The following is a 14,846-nucleotide window of genomic DNA, read 5'->3' as shown; positions in this document are numbered from 1 at the left end:
GGGGGGGGGGGGGGGGGCGCACAGCCCTCCCCAACAGCCCAAGGCAGGGAAGCTCCAATTTCATGAGGGAGCAGGAGGGGGGATAGTGTTACTGGGCCTCCTGTACACACCCCACCCCAGCTGTTGCCACTGCCAGGCAACAGCCACAGGCAAATGTCAAGGAGCAAATCTGAGAAGGGAGAAGGGAGAAGGGAGGCCCTGCCAGCTAGTACTCAGGGGCCCACAGGGCCTCCATGAAGGAGACCGGGGACAGGGAGACTTCTTTGCCCCCAGTCTTGTCTTCCGGCAGGACTAAGATGTTAAGGAAGAAACTCCAGGAGGCAGGCAGGCTGCTGGGGGGTGGGTGCTGGGGTGGGGTGGGGGGAGCTCCCGGGCCAGAGAGGTGGCGGCCCTGCGCCTGCAAGGGGCCCCCCGGGGAGGGCGGGCAAGGTCAGGCCGGGCGGGTGAGGAAGGGGTCCCAGGAGTTCCAGCCCTGATGGGCGGCGGGCAGCGGAGCCCGGGGACAGGTGAGGGGTCTGGCTGGGCCTTCGGGCGCACTCGGAGGCACCCTCACACCAGCCGCTCTTTCCCGCCTCTGGGAGGAAGTCTTTGCCGCGACCAATCGGCGCCAGGAGGGCGGGGCGGGGGCGCCAGGAGGCTCGGGGATTGGTGGAGCGGCTGCGCGCCCCGGGGCATGCCGGGAGCAGTGGTGGCCGGAGCGCAGGCGAGTCTGAGTCTGAGCCTGAGCCGGGGAGCCCGGCGCTTGGGGGGTAACCCGAGCCTTCGAAGCCCTTGAAGCTGCGGGGGTGGCTTAGCTTCAGTGTTTTGGCTGAGAACACCCTTAAAGCTTAAAATAAAACCCGCCTGTGGGGTGTGGAGGAGGACCGAGGCGTACGCGCATCAGCGCCCCCCGCCCCCCTCAGTCTGGAAGAGGATGCTGAGGGCTTGGACCAGAGGAGCTGAGGAGGCGGAGCCCCCCGCCCGTAGATGCTCCAGACCCCCGACCGACACCCCAGCCGGCCCCCAGATGCCTGCCCACACTTACGAAGGAAATGCAGGCGGCCAGGAGAAGGATCCGCACCAGGAGGTCTTCAAACTGCTCTACCACCAACTCCCACAGGGACTTCCCTGGGGGCAGAGGCAGGGGAGGGGGCCCCTCCGGGTTAAGGTCTGGCGGATGAATGGCTGGGACTCTTAAGTGCGGGCTGGGATCCAGGGCCTGAGAGTGGCCTGACTTCCAGCCCGGGCCTCTTGGTACTGAGAGGGGACTGAGGGAGCTCACTAGGAGTCCAGAAACAGGCTCCTCAAAGCGGTAGTGGGCAGTTAGTTGCTCAAGGGCTGGAGGCCTCATGGAGAAAGTGCTTGGAAACTCCTGTCCCCAGCCAGACTCTAACCTCTGGGGAGGGTATTTGCCTCAGGAGTCAGTAGGGAGAAGGTGGGGAGAAGGGAGTGGGGCACGGTTGGCGGGGAGGGGGGTTCATTAAGAGAGCTTAGGGATTCCAGTAACTTACCTTCTTCAGTAGGGAGCTCTACCCAGGGAAAAAAGAAGAAAAGGACATATTCATTTGGGGTTCAGTCTAATGCCTCCCACACCCAGGATTCTGGCTAAGGTAAGAGAATCAGGCCACCAAAAGGGCATCTGAGGTTCACCAAGGTCATCCCATAAACCTCCCAAAACTGAGTCTCAGGGACCTTGTCTTGTCAGTATCCTCTTACCCCCTGCAGTCACTGGACCATGGCCCAGCTCTTCCCTAAGGTACTCTGGAGGGAGAGACTCCAGTGTGTGTGTGTGTAAGTGTATGTGTTTGTGTTGTGGGGGAGCAAGAGGGCGTTACTGGCCTCTCCTCCAAGAGACACTTACCATTGGGGCCGTATTTCTCCAGATGCCGCTTCACTTGGTCCGGGCTAAGGCCTGTAGTCTCGCTCACCCCAAAATAGGCCAAACATTCTTCTGTGGTCTTGGAGTGTGCAGCCTCCATTGTGCTCCCTTCCTGGGGGCCAAGGGGTGGTGCGCTCCTTCTGGGGGGGGTTCTCACGCTTCGGGGGCCTTCCTCAATGTACACCTGCCTGTTTGTCTGGGGTTCTTGGTTTTCTCTCCTGCCCCCCCCACGTTTTGCTTCCTTCCACGAAACTCTGACCCCCGTCCCACTTGCAGCAGCCGGCCACCCCCCCAACTCCCAGCTGATCCTTATGAGGGAGTAGGGGGGGCCAGGCTCCCCCCCCAGATCAGGGATTGGCTGGCTAAGACTCCGGCAGGAGGGGTCAGAAGAAAGATATTTCTGCTGACAGAGGGGGAACAGTGGGGCTGCAGCCTGAGATGTCACTCATGAGGGAAGCTAAGGTGGCCCCAGCCCCAGGGAAGTGGGGGGCAGGGAGAGACTTCACTGTCTGTGTTTTGCTGACCCCTCCCTCAGTTGCCTGGACTTCCTCAGTTGTACCGAATTTCCTGTTCCAAAGTCATCCCTGCAGTTCTTCACCCTCCTACTCCCGGGCCTCCACCTTTCTCTTTCCCCTACTCCCTCCCATCCCACCCACTCTCAACCTGTTTCTATTGCCACAGCCTCCTTCCTCACCCAGTTTGCTGAAAGGGCAGCAGATACTCCAACCTTCAGGGGACGGGAGAGGGGGACAACATCCTTTGGGGGCCAGAGGAAATGGCTCTAGAGGGACAAGGGGAAGTAGGGAGGGGAGAGGGTCAAGGGGACAGGGCAGAAGACGGTAACCCTACCCTCGGGAGGGGTTGCTGCAGCCATCAACAAGGGATTTAGTGTCCAAGCCCTGGTGAGCAAAGCCAGGACTGCCTGTCTCTCCCCCAAACTACCCCCCCCCATCGCTCTAACTCAGCCTCTGGAAACATAGCCTTTGGGGGCCCCCCATCCCTGGCAGGGAATCCCCCCAAGAAAATGGGGTACCCAGGCAGCCAGGTAATCCAAGAGGCTACAGAATGTGCTGATGGCAGAGGGGGAAAGATCAATGTTTCACGATGAGGGCGGGAGTCACCCCAAGTCCTGGAATGAGGACTAATCCCCCACTGTGTTAACTCAAGGGGTTCACATGGCAGACCCCAGATGGTGTGTAGTCCACACTCCGCCCTGGCCCTGAAATATCTCCTCCAGGGGAGAGAGGATCAGAGGCTGTGTGCTCAGGTGCTGGGCATACCCCAGGGGAAGAGGCATAAGGGAAGAAGGGGTGTCAAGAAAAGGGGGCTGGGAAGCTGGATAGAGCAGAGGCTCCAGGCCAAAGGAATGGGGCGGGGGCAGATTGATGGGGACAGGTCTAGGGGAAATAAGGACAGAACAGAGCTGGGGAAAGAGAGGGCTGCCAGGGTCAGAGGGAAGTCTGGGGAGCAGTGGGGAAAAGGGACAGCAGGGGGCTGGCATGCAGCAGCCAGGTGGGTGGGGGCCCAGGGCTGGGTGCAAAGCCACAAGTTGTTGCTGAGCGGCTGGCCTTGGTGTCAGCTTCCTCGTGGAAGCAGCTGCTCTGAGCCCCCCACCCCCACCCCTGCTCCTGGATGGGGGCATCTTTTGGTTACTATCAGGGCAGCTGCTGGAGGAGCAGACCCAGGGTAGCCTGGGCTGTGGGCAGGGGAGGAAAGGGGGGGCAGAGAGAGGAGAGAGCTTCAATGAGAGTTAGCAGTGAAAGGTCAGGGAGGGGAAGAAGGAGCCTCAAGTCCTTCCTGCGTCCAGGCCTCCAGCTTGCTGAGATGGACAGTCAGAGGAGTGTGGGCCACTGAAAGGGTTCTCCAGGCACTCAAGTTCCTGAGCAGATGATGGCAGAGGAGACAGCGGGAGAAGGAAAGGGAAGCCTCACTTTGGGGAACAGGCAGGTCAGCAGGGGTGGATGGCACTTAGGGAATTAGCCCCCCATATTTATCCCTTCCTCTTCCTGGACTTGGGCGGGGGGAGCCTCCCAGGTGAGTTGAGGACATGGTGCTCCTTCTCTCCTCCTTTTCATGGTTCTCACAAAACTCTCCCTTGAGCTGTGACCTGAGGAGGGGGGCTCAGACAATGGGGTCGCATCCGCAGGCACTTCCATCTGGCCCAGCACCCACCTTCTTAGGCCAGAGTCAGGCTCAGCATCTGCCAGGCCTTTTGGTGCTCTCTGGCTTCTCCCTGCCACCACCTGGAGGAGTGACCGGGCACTGTCTGAAAGGAACAGGAATGCCCAAACGTGGAGAAGGGGAAGACTGGAGGGATTGAGGCTTCAGGGGAGCTGAGAGCAGGAGGCTGAGGACAGGAGGCAGGCTTTACAGCTTGCTGCCGCTAGCGGGAGCCCTTTAAGGTGACCCCTCCCATCTCCCCCAACTTCCCAGGGGGAAAGCTGAAGCCAGAGAGGGACAGCCACCCGACTGGATCTGCAGAAGGTGGAGCTGCAGAAGGCGGGCCATCAGAGGGGAGGATGGGGAGGCTGGGGAGGCTGGGGGTGTGGACGGGGATGGAGGAAGGCACTGGTTCTCTTGGATCCCTCCCCCCGGGGGTGTCCAAGGTGTTCCTCCCCTACTAGGAGGGCTGCAGCTGGGAATGGGAGAAGCCTGGTTCTGGACAGGGACATAGAGCCTGGCCGGTCCCTGGCCGGTCCCGAACTTCAGCTCAACCATCCTTAAAGGGAGGCTTAGAGGGAAACAGTCTCTTAGGCTCCTCCAGCCAAGGCATGCAAATCTTGGGGTGGGGGGGATGCTCCTTGGCCCCCTCCCCCACCCCTCTTCAGTAGGCAAGTCCCTGAGGTTGGCAGGGTTTCATGGGAGGGGGAGCATCGCAGCACCAGCTGCTGCTAGATTAGGAGGGAATCAGGTCCTGCTTACCCTGGGGCGTCAGAGCCTTCACTCACCACCTCCTTTTCCAGAACACAGCACCCAGCTCGCCAAACCATCCCCTCCTTTGCAAGGCCAGTTCTATCCCCAGTCTCCTGAGGTCAAGGTTTGGGGGAGCCCCAGGGATTAGACAAAACTGGGAGAGCCAGCAGGCTTCCCCCGGCTAGCCCCCAGCCTGGGTGGCCTGTGAGCCCAGCTGTCTCCTGTCCATCTCCCAACAGGACGCAAGGCCCAGAATAGCAAGGTCATAAGCATGGCTAGGGCCTCCTGGAGGTGGGGACAGTGGCTGAGGGGCGCGAGAATATAGGCCCCATGCTGCCTGGGAAGGAAGGTGAGAGGCAGCACTGGGTGGGGAGGAAGGGAGCGGGCCAAGCAAAACAGGTGGGATTCCTCAGAACCTGGCCCCTCCTTGTGAGCACCCACCACCTGCAGAGCTGGGAAACCCAAGGGTGCCCTCCACTGGAGGGCACGGCTGCAGTTCAGTTCAGAGAGCAGAGCGTGGGCTGAATGGGGGTGCTACAAGGAGAGAGAGATGTTGCAAACTCATCCCCACGGGGCTGGGAAGGTCACGTGAGTGCAGTGGGCCAGTGGGGATGCAGCAGATGTGGAAGGTGGAGCACGTGAGGCTGGATCTTCGCATTTTCAGGAGAAGCCGGTAATCTGAACTTCTGGGTGAAATCCCAATGGAAACGCTATCTAGGCCAAGCAGATCATGTCAGCAGCGCCAACCCAGATAAAACTTCCCACTTGACAGATGAGGACACTGAGGCCTAGAGAGGCTAACACCTTGCCGAGGCCAAACAGCAAAGGAGAGGAAAAGCCAGGAGTGAAAGCCAGTGTTCTTTGTTATCTACCCTCCAGCTTCCCAGCTTGGCCCCGGGAAGGGGGGCAGCGGCCTGCCCTCAGGCCCCTCTGCAGCCAGGCTCTGTGGCTGCCACATTACATCGCTCCCAACACAGCCATCATGCCCCAGCCCCGGCCCAACAGTCTCTGCCTGCTTTCTCCCTAGGGTGGGAAGCCTTCACTCAGGAATTCAGAGCAGGAAGGGTCCTCAGAGGTTGCCGATCCTGCTGCTCACTGTCCTGTCCCAGTAAGAGAACTTGGCTGGGGACCCTGGGAAGCACCGTTTGGCTCCGCCAACAGCACAGCCCACAGGGGAGCGATGGGCCCGAAAGCACAGGGCTGGAGGGCAGGGGCACTTGACCCGACCCAGCCTTCCGGCCTCTCAGCTCCAGAGTGGGCTGCCTTCCTGACCCGCCTGTCCCAGCCCCCACTGCAAACACTGGCCACAACCATCGCGATGGAACTGAGATAAACCCTTTTATTTATTTATGCTTTTCCATTTTGTTTAAAACAACAACAACAACCACCTTAATATAACTGACAGCCCTTCCCCCTCACCCCTCCCCGGGCTGGGGGGTGGTTAATGTGGAAATGGCCCCCAGGGGTGGGGCTGACCATAAGAGCCCCTCAGGGAGGTAATGGAGCCCAAATCCCCTGCCCAGGGGATGGGGCACCTGTAGTGTATGAACTGGGGAGTTAACAGGGCTCTCGAACCTCTTCTTGTACCAACATAGATGCCCTTGGCCATCAAGGGTCAGGAAGCACGTGGGGAGGGGATTCCTACCGCTCCTCTCCGTCCCTGCCCAGCCCCAATCTCACCAACTAAGGGCTGGGGAGCAAGAAGAGTGGAGAAAGCGCAGGGTAGGGTGTCTCACACGAAGGAGTACTGGTTATTGATGGCTCTGGGATGGCCCCCTTCTTCTCCATCGCCCCCTAGTGGTAACTGCTGGAGCTGCACCATCGCAGTGGCCCCCGCGGCCCCACCAGATCCAGCGCCTCCCTGGGCCTCCGCGCCTGGGGCTACGGCCTCTTCCAATTCAACCACGGGGACCAGCTCAACCACGGGGACCAGCTCTTCCTGGACCCCTCCACTGCCCGCTTTCTCTTTCTCTTGCCTCTCTTTGGCTGCTGCGGCTGCTGCTGCCGCCACTTCTGGCGCCCCCGACGCCTCTTCTGCCCCAGGATGTGGGGGATCTGTCCATGAAGGGGGCTCAGGGGGCTGGGGTGGGTCATGGGAGGTGTTCGGTTCTGGATAGGAATGGTAAGAAGACAGACTGTGGAGGGAGGCCAGCTCTGGCGGGGCCCTCCCCTGCACTCGTCCCCCCAGGAGCCATGTGCTATCTCCCCCACACCCCGTCTCCTCAGCAACCCCCCCGGCCATGGAAGATGGATCATGGGCGGCGGTGAGAGGGGGACCACACTTACACACAGTCACTCGCTCCGAAGGGCATGAGGGTGGAGGAGGCATCGGGGTAGCATCGATCTCCCTCGCACACCCCTGCATGGCTCCCGGCCTGCTCCCGGCCTGGGGGGGGGGGAGGGGCAACGTGGGGACAGATGGGACGTCGGGGTGGGGAAAAGGAGAGATCAGACAGGGACATCAGACACCAAGGGAGGAGGGGGTGGGGGATCAGACCAAGCATCCCCAAGAAGGACAGGCCCAAGGCAAGACCGACAAGGGGCAAAGACGAGGCCGAGGAGGATGGATCCAGGAGACACACAGGTGATGGAACACAGGGGTCTGATGGAATGGGAATGCACCAACCCGACTTCCACTTCCTCCCGGCTCCGGCACGGAGCCCTCTGCCTGCCTACGTCCTCAGTGTCCTGCTCCCCCTTCCAAAGCCCCGCACCCAGGGACCTTCACTACCCTACTCTCCCTCACGAAGCTGCTCCTCCTCACAGCCCCCCGCCCCGTCTTTCTGGCACACACACCTCCTCACTTCTTGGGTGCACGGGCACCTCCTCCCCTGCAGACCTGCTCTGCTCACCCTGCTGTCGCTGGGAGGACACGACATAGCTGACAAGAACAACGTCACTGGAGCCTCCAGACTCCAGGGGGATGGGGTGCACCCGGAAATGCTCGAGCATATCGAAAATGGACTGGAACCACAAGTGCTGGACCCGGCACTGACCCTCCTCGTTCAGCGACAGGCGCAGGTGCTGAGGGCAGGGCGGGCAAGGTGAGGCAGGAGCCCATGCCCCTGCCCGCTCCAGAAGCCCCCACCCCCCCACCCCCCCGCACGCTCCCTGTGGGGAACACAGCCTTTTCCTCACTCACCTTGGCCTTGCCCTGGAAGTTGAAAGTGAGCACGTATTCGCCCCGCCTCGTCTCACTCTGCCGAACCAGGAAAACACCGTGGGAGCCGGCGCCTCCGGCTAGCACTAGCTGCGCGGCCTTGAGTCGAGAGAGCATCCCGTGGAACCAAGGGTACCCTGAGAGGGGCTGCTCCCCTTCGCCTCCCTCTGACTCCCCCTGGAACAGGAATGATCCTTCAGGAAGGAGAGAGGGAGGGAAACCAGGCTGTCAGGGAAGCCTCCCCCATCCTGGGAGAAGAGAAGCCTTGTTTTCCCTCCACCTGTTGCTCCCCCCCCCCGCAACCCCCGTCTGATCCCTCAGGATCCCGAGACAAGAGTTTCAGGAAGGCGGGCAACCGGGCCCGGAGGCAGACACATGCTCTCACCTCTGGTACCTGTGGCCGCTTCCGGAGTGTCCAGGGGTGGGTAGGGGGCCGCGAGTGGATGAACTGTGCCCGCTGGGGGCCCCTCTTCAATGGGGATGCGGGGGGGCAACTCTGGGGGAAGCAGTTCCATTGAGTCAAAATGGGAAGCAGCAATGGAAGCGGAACTGGGGGAGATGGATGCCGAGGGGCGGTCTGAAAGGCCCCCATAGGCCCCTGGAAAAAAAGGGAGGAGGGTGGAGTTAAGAACTGGAGAAACTACCCTGCGTGTGCACACAGTCAGTGGGCTGAGGTGCCCGCCCCTTCCTCGGGCACTGGCCCGTTGGTCGGACCCACGACTCCTGAGGCTCCAGGCACCGCTAAGGGGCCGCAGTGTTACTGCAAGGACGTCCTGGGATCCAAACGTGCCCGTTTTTTCTGAATCAACAGCTGAAATGACAGCGACTGTTACGGGGGAGAATCCCTCAAGTATTCTCGCATTAAAGAGCATCCTTTTTTGGCCTACAGGACCAAGTCCCCAACTCTCAGAGGCATCAAAGATCCTCCTTCTATTAATTGGCCCAACCCAACCACCCTTTCACGTTAGTTTGTATTCCCGGAGCCTCTGCGTGAGGCTGATCATCCTGTCTGATTCTCCCAAAGCTCCAGGGCTCTCCCTACCTCATGGCTGTGCTCTGGCCATCTGCTTCCTTCCTCCAAGCCCTGTTCTTTTCTGTCACCTCCCCTATGTGGTATCCTGTCTATTCCACCTTCCCTGATTCTCTTCCTCCTCTGAGCTCCCAAGGCGCTTCCCACTTGTGCTGCTCAGAGGACATGAAGCACAGGCTCTCCACTTCGGAGTCCTGCTTTCCCCAGGGAGTGATAGCTCGTCAACTCAGCTAGACTGGGAGCCCGAAGAGAGGACAGGAAGCGCGTCTCAGGCATCTCTGGGTTTCCCCATCCTGCCCCAGAGCCTAGCACAGGGTCCAGTATGTACTCGGGCAGGCCCGAACCTACGGGAATGTCGTAGCTGTGTGTGGGGTCCGGAGAGCAGGGGGGCAGGGAGCAGACTGGCACAGCCCCGGTCTTTGTCAGGGCCTCTCAGGTGACCTCCGAAAAGCCATTTCCCCCTCCCCGGTCTTAGCTGCCTGAGGGGAATGGAAACGAGGGGACTTGGGAGGTCCATCCTAGCTCCAAGATTCTTCAATCCATCTGTTTACTCAGTGAGCACAGCCAGGGTGCCTGGCGCCACGAAACCTAAACTAGAACAGAGGAGCAGGACAAAGGGGATACTGGCATCTGGAAAGGTGAGCTGGGCCAGGCGGACGCATGTCTCTGGGCGTGTATGGTTGGGCCTGTGTACGTCCGGCCAAGAAGTAAAGAGTCAAGATCTGGTAGCATCGACATACGTACAGAGACGCAGAGTAAAAGCAAAACAAATACGTGAACGAAGTGGTCCAGAAGCTTGGGGAAGAGAGCTGTTCTCGCCAGCCAGAGCGGAGGTCTGCATGAGGCTTATGGCAAAGGAGGAAAGGCCAGGCACAGGAGGCTGGAAGGGAGTTGGCATGGGCTCATGCAAAGCGGGATGGGGATGGTTCTGAGTGGCCGTCTGTGGCGTGGCACGTCCTGGGACAAGTGAGACATTCGGTGGGAAGGGGTGGGCAGCTGAGGGGCAGGAATGGGGTGCATGGTCGAGTCGGGAGAGAGGGCCCGGGCCTGGTGTGGGGGGCTCCAAAGTCCACAGCCCTCTGAAGTTCTGCCCTTACCCTGCGACAGGCGGTCGTTGCTCTCGCTGGCTCCCAGCAGCAGATCCTGGCTGGGCAGACTCTCTGAGTGATTGAGGCAGGGCAGCTCCAGGCTGTCTGTGTTCTCCCTTGTAAGGAATGAGGTCCCAGGGGCCAGGGGGAGGGTCATGGGGCGGGGACTGGTGGCAGGGCAGGGTCTGCGGAGACAGAGACAGGGAACATGGTGCTGTGAGGACATCCAGCAGGTGAGAGGCCCCAGGCTGCTCCCCCGCCCCACCTGGGCCCCTCGGTGACAGCATGCAGGCTCCTCACCCCGGGCTCAGGCACTCTTGGATGTCAGACACCCAGGCCTTCACATGCAGAGCATCGGCTGTCTCCAGGATGTACTCCGAGGGGCCTTCCACCTATGAGGACAAGAGCAGGCCCACAGGCCACTTCCAGATCCAGGGGCCGTAAGCCAACCCTAAGGAGAACGAGAACATCCTCCCCCTCTTCCCTCCTCCTGGGGAAGCTACAGCCCCAGGGACACGCTCTCCAGGCCCTGGACACACAGGCACCTCTTTCCACAAAGCCCCTGGCTTCAACCTGCTACGCAAGCTTGCTCCCCAGTACGAGCGCTCCACAAGGGCAGGAGCCCAGAGCTCCTACCTTAACCACAAACGTGTTCTCCCGGTCGGGCATCTCCAGGGCTGTGGTCGTCCGCACGTCCGTGATGGTAGAGCAGGGAATGCTGAGTCGAGGCCGAGACGCCTGGGCGGGGAAAGAGAACAAGATCCAAACTGTTGGTGTGCAGGGACCACCTCTCACTTCCCTCCAGAGATCTGTCCTCTTTCCTTCTCTGTCCTAAGGGATTAGACAAAGGGTCCTAGCACTACTTGTCCAGTCCTGCCCACAGCTACTACCCCGGAATCAAGAGCTAGCTTTAAAAACCAAAGTGAGCAATAAAACAAAACTAAACTGAACCAAACCCAAGCGAGCAAAGCTAAGCACGTGGGCTGTTCCACTCTGGTGGCTCAGTCGCCCACTCCCAGTCACCCACCCTCCTCGGGGCCTCACCTTGGGCGGTACAAAGAACTCCAGACGACTTCCTCCTCCTCCTTCTCCTTCGCTTCGGAGCAGTAAGCGACACTTCTGCCACTGAGGCTGCCCTCCTCCCCCCGAGGTAGGCCCAGCTGCCCCTCCTCCTCCCCGGCCCACTCCAGCTGGGTCAGGGGCTGCCTCTTCAGCCCCCATGAAACTCAGCAGCTCTTCCCTCTGCACCATCCCTGCTCCATCCTTCAAGGCCCCCCCTCCCCGACTGAGTCTCAGCCTCTCAAATCGGTGAGTCCATCGGTCCCCAGGGGATGTTCCATCACTAACCAGTCCCCTGCCAATGGTCCCGGCCCCGCCAGAGGAGTTGGAGTTGCTGTTTCCACCCAGGACTGGGGGGCCTGATGAGGTCTCAAGGGGCCCGGCCGGGGAGGGAGGGTCAACCGTCCCCCGCCACTGCAGGATGCCACGGACTGAACCGCGGACGGAGCGACCCACTGAGCGGAGGGAGAAGCGTTTCTTTAGCTTCGGCTTCGAGGAGGTCGTAGAAGAGGAAGAGACTGAGGAAGGGAGGGGGCCGGCCAGGTCCTCAGATGATCGAGAAGGGCCCAGCACAGCCAGGGGCCCGCCCACCCTGCAGCTCTCAAGGGACAGGTCATGTGGCGGGATCTCCGCAGCAGGACTCAGGGGTGCCAGGATGGGTGGCGAGAGGGAGCCGGAGGCCCGGGCCACCTCAGCTTCAAAGTGCTGCAGGAAGAGTTCGGCAAAACGGCGGGAGAAGGCAGCCTCAGCCCCGGGCCCTGCGTACTGGGGGTGGGAGGCCAGGTAGAGGCGAAAACGGCGGGCAAAATCCAGGGCAGCAGCCCGGGCATGGGACTCGCAGAACTCCCGCCAACTAGGAGGAGGGGGTGGTGGCAAAGGCGGAGGAGAGGGGGAGGCCCCATCCTCCGGGGAAGGGGCACCATTCATGACGGTCCCCAGGAGGCAGAGAGGGGGAGCCTGTGGGGAGGGGCAGCAAAGAGGGAAGCGGCCAGAAGACACGGGGTGAGCGGCAGCAGCTGCAGAAGGAAGAGAGGCACATACACCAAGTCACTGCTGAGGGGGGACTGGGGGCCGAGCCCCGCCCCCAGCCGGACTCCCCACTCTGGCCAGGACTCCTTGGAGAGCCATGGGGAACACCACACCGCCCCCCCTTCCCTTTCCCAGATCCTCACACCGGCTGGCTCCCCAGGATCCAGCCCCGCACCTTCCCTGCTGCCTTCCCCACCCCACTCCCCCTGGCTCGGGTTCCAGGAGTGACAGACGGCCGTGGAGCACCTTCCTCTAAAAAGGAATCTTTATCACTCATGCCACCTCCCTTCTCTAAAACAGGTCCTTCAAGATTTATCACATGCTTCCCATGTGCTGTTCTTACCTTTCCCTGCAACAGGCTTTAATAACCTTGACAACAGATGAGGAAACCAAAGCTCAGAAAAGTTTCAGAACTCCAAGCCTACGGCTTTGCCCACTGCACAGTGCTCGTCCCCAGGGACTGGCTGCCCCGGCCTCAGGCACGGCCCCTCACTGCCCCAGCTCTCAGGGGAGCTAGGTCTGTAGCACTTACAGACCCTGCCTCAGGGGTCCTGAGGTCCAGCTCTGAGGAGGGAGGCTGCTCAGGAAGGAGGATGGATGGATGATGGATTGAAACCGCACTTGTCCTGAAGGCGGACCCCAGGGCCCAGCACCCCAGCACCCCAGCACGGTGTGACCGAGGCTCAGAATGGTCACAGCCCGCTTCTTTGGTGCCCCTTCAGCCTGGGGCCCAGAGGCAGCAGCACCAGGCAGGGAAAGACTGTGGGTTGGGTCAGAGCAAGTCTCTGTTGGCCACAAAGTAAATAAAATATAACAGGGAGTTGGGGCTCTAGGCTTTTTCACTTCCTCTTCTTTCACTGGGGAGTGTGCCCTAAAGGCTGGTTAGCCTGGTGGTTAAGGCTATGGGATCTGGAGTCGGACTTGGGATGAAATCCCAGCTCTGCCACCTATTAGCTGGGTGATCTGGAACAGACTGTATGTCCTCTCTGAAGTGCAGATTTATAGCTATAAAGCAGAGCTAATGATCCCTAACCCATAGAATCGTTGGGAGAATTAAATGGAACATGTCAGGGCTCGACACAAAGTAAGCACACAATAAACCACCGCTATCATTACTATCTTTATGGGTTCCAATTCTTCTAAAAGAGAAATGAAAAAAGAAGAGGCCTCCCAAGATCTTACAACTAGCAAGTGGCAGAGCTGGGCATGGCATTTATAACCCATGGCTCTTTGTTAGTGTTCCTCCCCCATATTATACTGGAAGATGACTGGCACCAGGACTGGGGGGGGGGTGGGAAGCTCAGGAAAGTCTCCCCAAACCTCAGACTCCTGTTCAGACCGACAATCAGCGACCCCTCCCCGTCCTCCTTGGCCTAGACCCTACACATTCAGATGGCTCCAACCGCAGGGACAATTCCAAACCAACGAGAAGAAGCCAAGAGATGCAAGAGTCATGGAGCACAGGGGAACCGAGCCAAGAAGTGCAGACACAGCAGGGAGACCAATCTCCAGGCAGAGGCCACCTCAGCTCACACAGGCCCACCCAACCCCCTGCACCACAGGCAGACCCAGCCCCCTTCAGGCCCGCTGACCCTGCGGCTCCTGAGCTGGTGACTCAGTTTCTCTTCTGCCAAGCAGGACTCAGACACATTTTCCCGGTGCACCTGCCTCTTGGCTCAGTTCTCAAATTTCCCGAAGGGCGGGTGGTGGAGGGTGCAGGCTCCGCTCCCGGCTCGGACCCTCTGGGCCCGGTGGTCAGTGCACTCCGACCCGCTCCTACTCCCTGGACACCCTCGACCCACCCATTCCCCGGAGCCGCAGCCTCCTCGGGACCAGCCCCGTCCGCTGCACTCTGCGGAGCCGAGCACCCCTCCCGCCTCTGGCCCCCCTACGCCCGCCCCCACCCAGGGCTCCTCTCAGGCGCCGGGGCCGGGTCGCGGAGAGGGAAGAGGTACTTGAAGAGGGGGGTTCCGGTTCCGGTCCCACCTGCATCTCGGTCCCCGCGGTTTGCTCCGGCGGCGGCGGCGGCAGCTCCCGCTCCCTGCCCCTCCCCCCGCACTCCGCGACTAGCTCCCAGGCCGCCTCTGCGCAGGCGCCGGGACCCCTCTTCCCGTCACCGAAGGAAGCGACCATAGAGAAGAGCGGCGAGAGGGAAGGGCACCTAAACACTCACTTCCGCCATCCTCCTATTCCGCGCAAACCCTTCGAGGCCTGAGAGGAGGGGATTCTCTGGAGGCTCAGGGGCTTCTCCGGTTGCACCTAAAAGGGACCGCAAAAGCCACCGTAGGAAGGGGTTCCCAGCAGGTGCCCTCCCGGAGGAAGCTCGGCACAAAGGAGAGGTGTCAGCCGTAGAGAAGCCAGCTTAGGGGATAGAGTCCCGAGGCCCTGTTGTAGGCTAGAGTAGCCACCGGCTACCGGAAACCAGCGAGATGAGGCGGCTCTTTGCAGGGCCCGCCGCCGCCTAGAGCGCCGGGCCCTGCGGCTGAGGGGTTCGCGGACACCGCCCCCAACGAGCACAGCGAGGGAAGACGCGGGTGACCTTGGTTGAGGCCCCGCGAAGAGGCGGAGCCTGAACTTACGACCTTGGCTGCGCTGAGCAAAGGGACTGGAGGTCTAGTAGGTTCCATCTGAGACGGAAAATAGAGGGCAGAAATAAGGAGATCATTTTGGGCGTGCCTGTGGGACGTCAGGGGGCAGGTGGACATACGG

At 60.7% G+C, this 14,846-nt stretch overlaps 2 protein-coding genes across 9 annotated transcripts; both read right to left on the bottom strand.

Annotated features, from left to right (window-relative positions):
- Window positions 1–883: 883 nt before the first annotated feature.
- Window positions 884–5,679, bottom strand: ATP2A1 (ATPase sarcoplasmic/endoplasmic reticulum Ca2+ transporting 1). Its single transcript, XM_081819782.1, has 3 exons — window positions 1,841–5,679; window positions 1,491–1,508; window positions 884–1,107 (listed from the first exon to the last, which is right to left on the bottom strand). Exons 1-3 carry the CDS (start codon window positions 1,956–1,958, stop codon window positions 899–901), a joined length of 345 nt encoding a protein of 114 aa, XP_081675908.1. The 5' UTR covers window positions 1,959–5,679; the 3' UTR covers window positions 884–898.
- A 417-nt stretch (window positions 5,680–6,096) lies between these two features.
- SH2B1 (SH2B adaptor protein 1) lies at window positions 6,097–14,698 on the bottom strand. 8 transcript variants are annotated; one of them, XM_031028846.2, is made up of 9 exons: window positions 14,311–14,698; window positions 11,094–12,124; window positions 10,686–10,787; window positions 10,350–10,441; window positions 10,059–10,234; window positions 8,317–8,529; window positions 7,914–8,125; window positions 7,624–7,795; window positions 6,097–6,880 (listed from the first exon to the last, which is right to left on the bottom strand). In XM_031028846.2, the coding sequence occupies exons 2-9, from the start codon at window positions 12,033–12,035 to the stop codon at window positions 6,504–6,506; spliced, it is 2,286 nt and encodes a 761-aa protein (XP_030884706.1). In that variant the 5' UTR covers window positions 12,036–12,124; window positions 14,311–14,698; the 3' UTR covers window positions 6,097–6,503. The 8 variants fall into 8 exon arrangements, with proteins under 8 accessions (XP_030884706.1, XP_030884705.1, XP_030884707.1 ...); XM_031028845.2 differs by lacking the exon at window positions 14,311–14,698 and adding an exon at window positions 14,124–14,246; XM_031028847.2 differs by lacking the exon at window positions 14,311–14,698 and adding an exon at window positions 12,481–14,086.
- Between the last annotated feature and the right edge of the window lie 148 nt (window positions 14,699–14,846).

Source organism: Leptonychotes weddellii, chromosome 5 (genome assembly GCF_054177405.1).
Source record: "Leptonychotes weddellii isolate Sample4059 chromosome 5, ASM5417740v2, whole genome shotgun sequence".
NCBI classification, from domain to species: Eukaryota; Metazoa; Chordata; class Mammalia; order Carnivora; family Phocidae; genus Leptonychotes; species Leptonychotes weddellii.
This window is presented reverse-complemented; position numbering and strand designations above follow the sequence as displayed.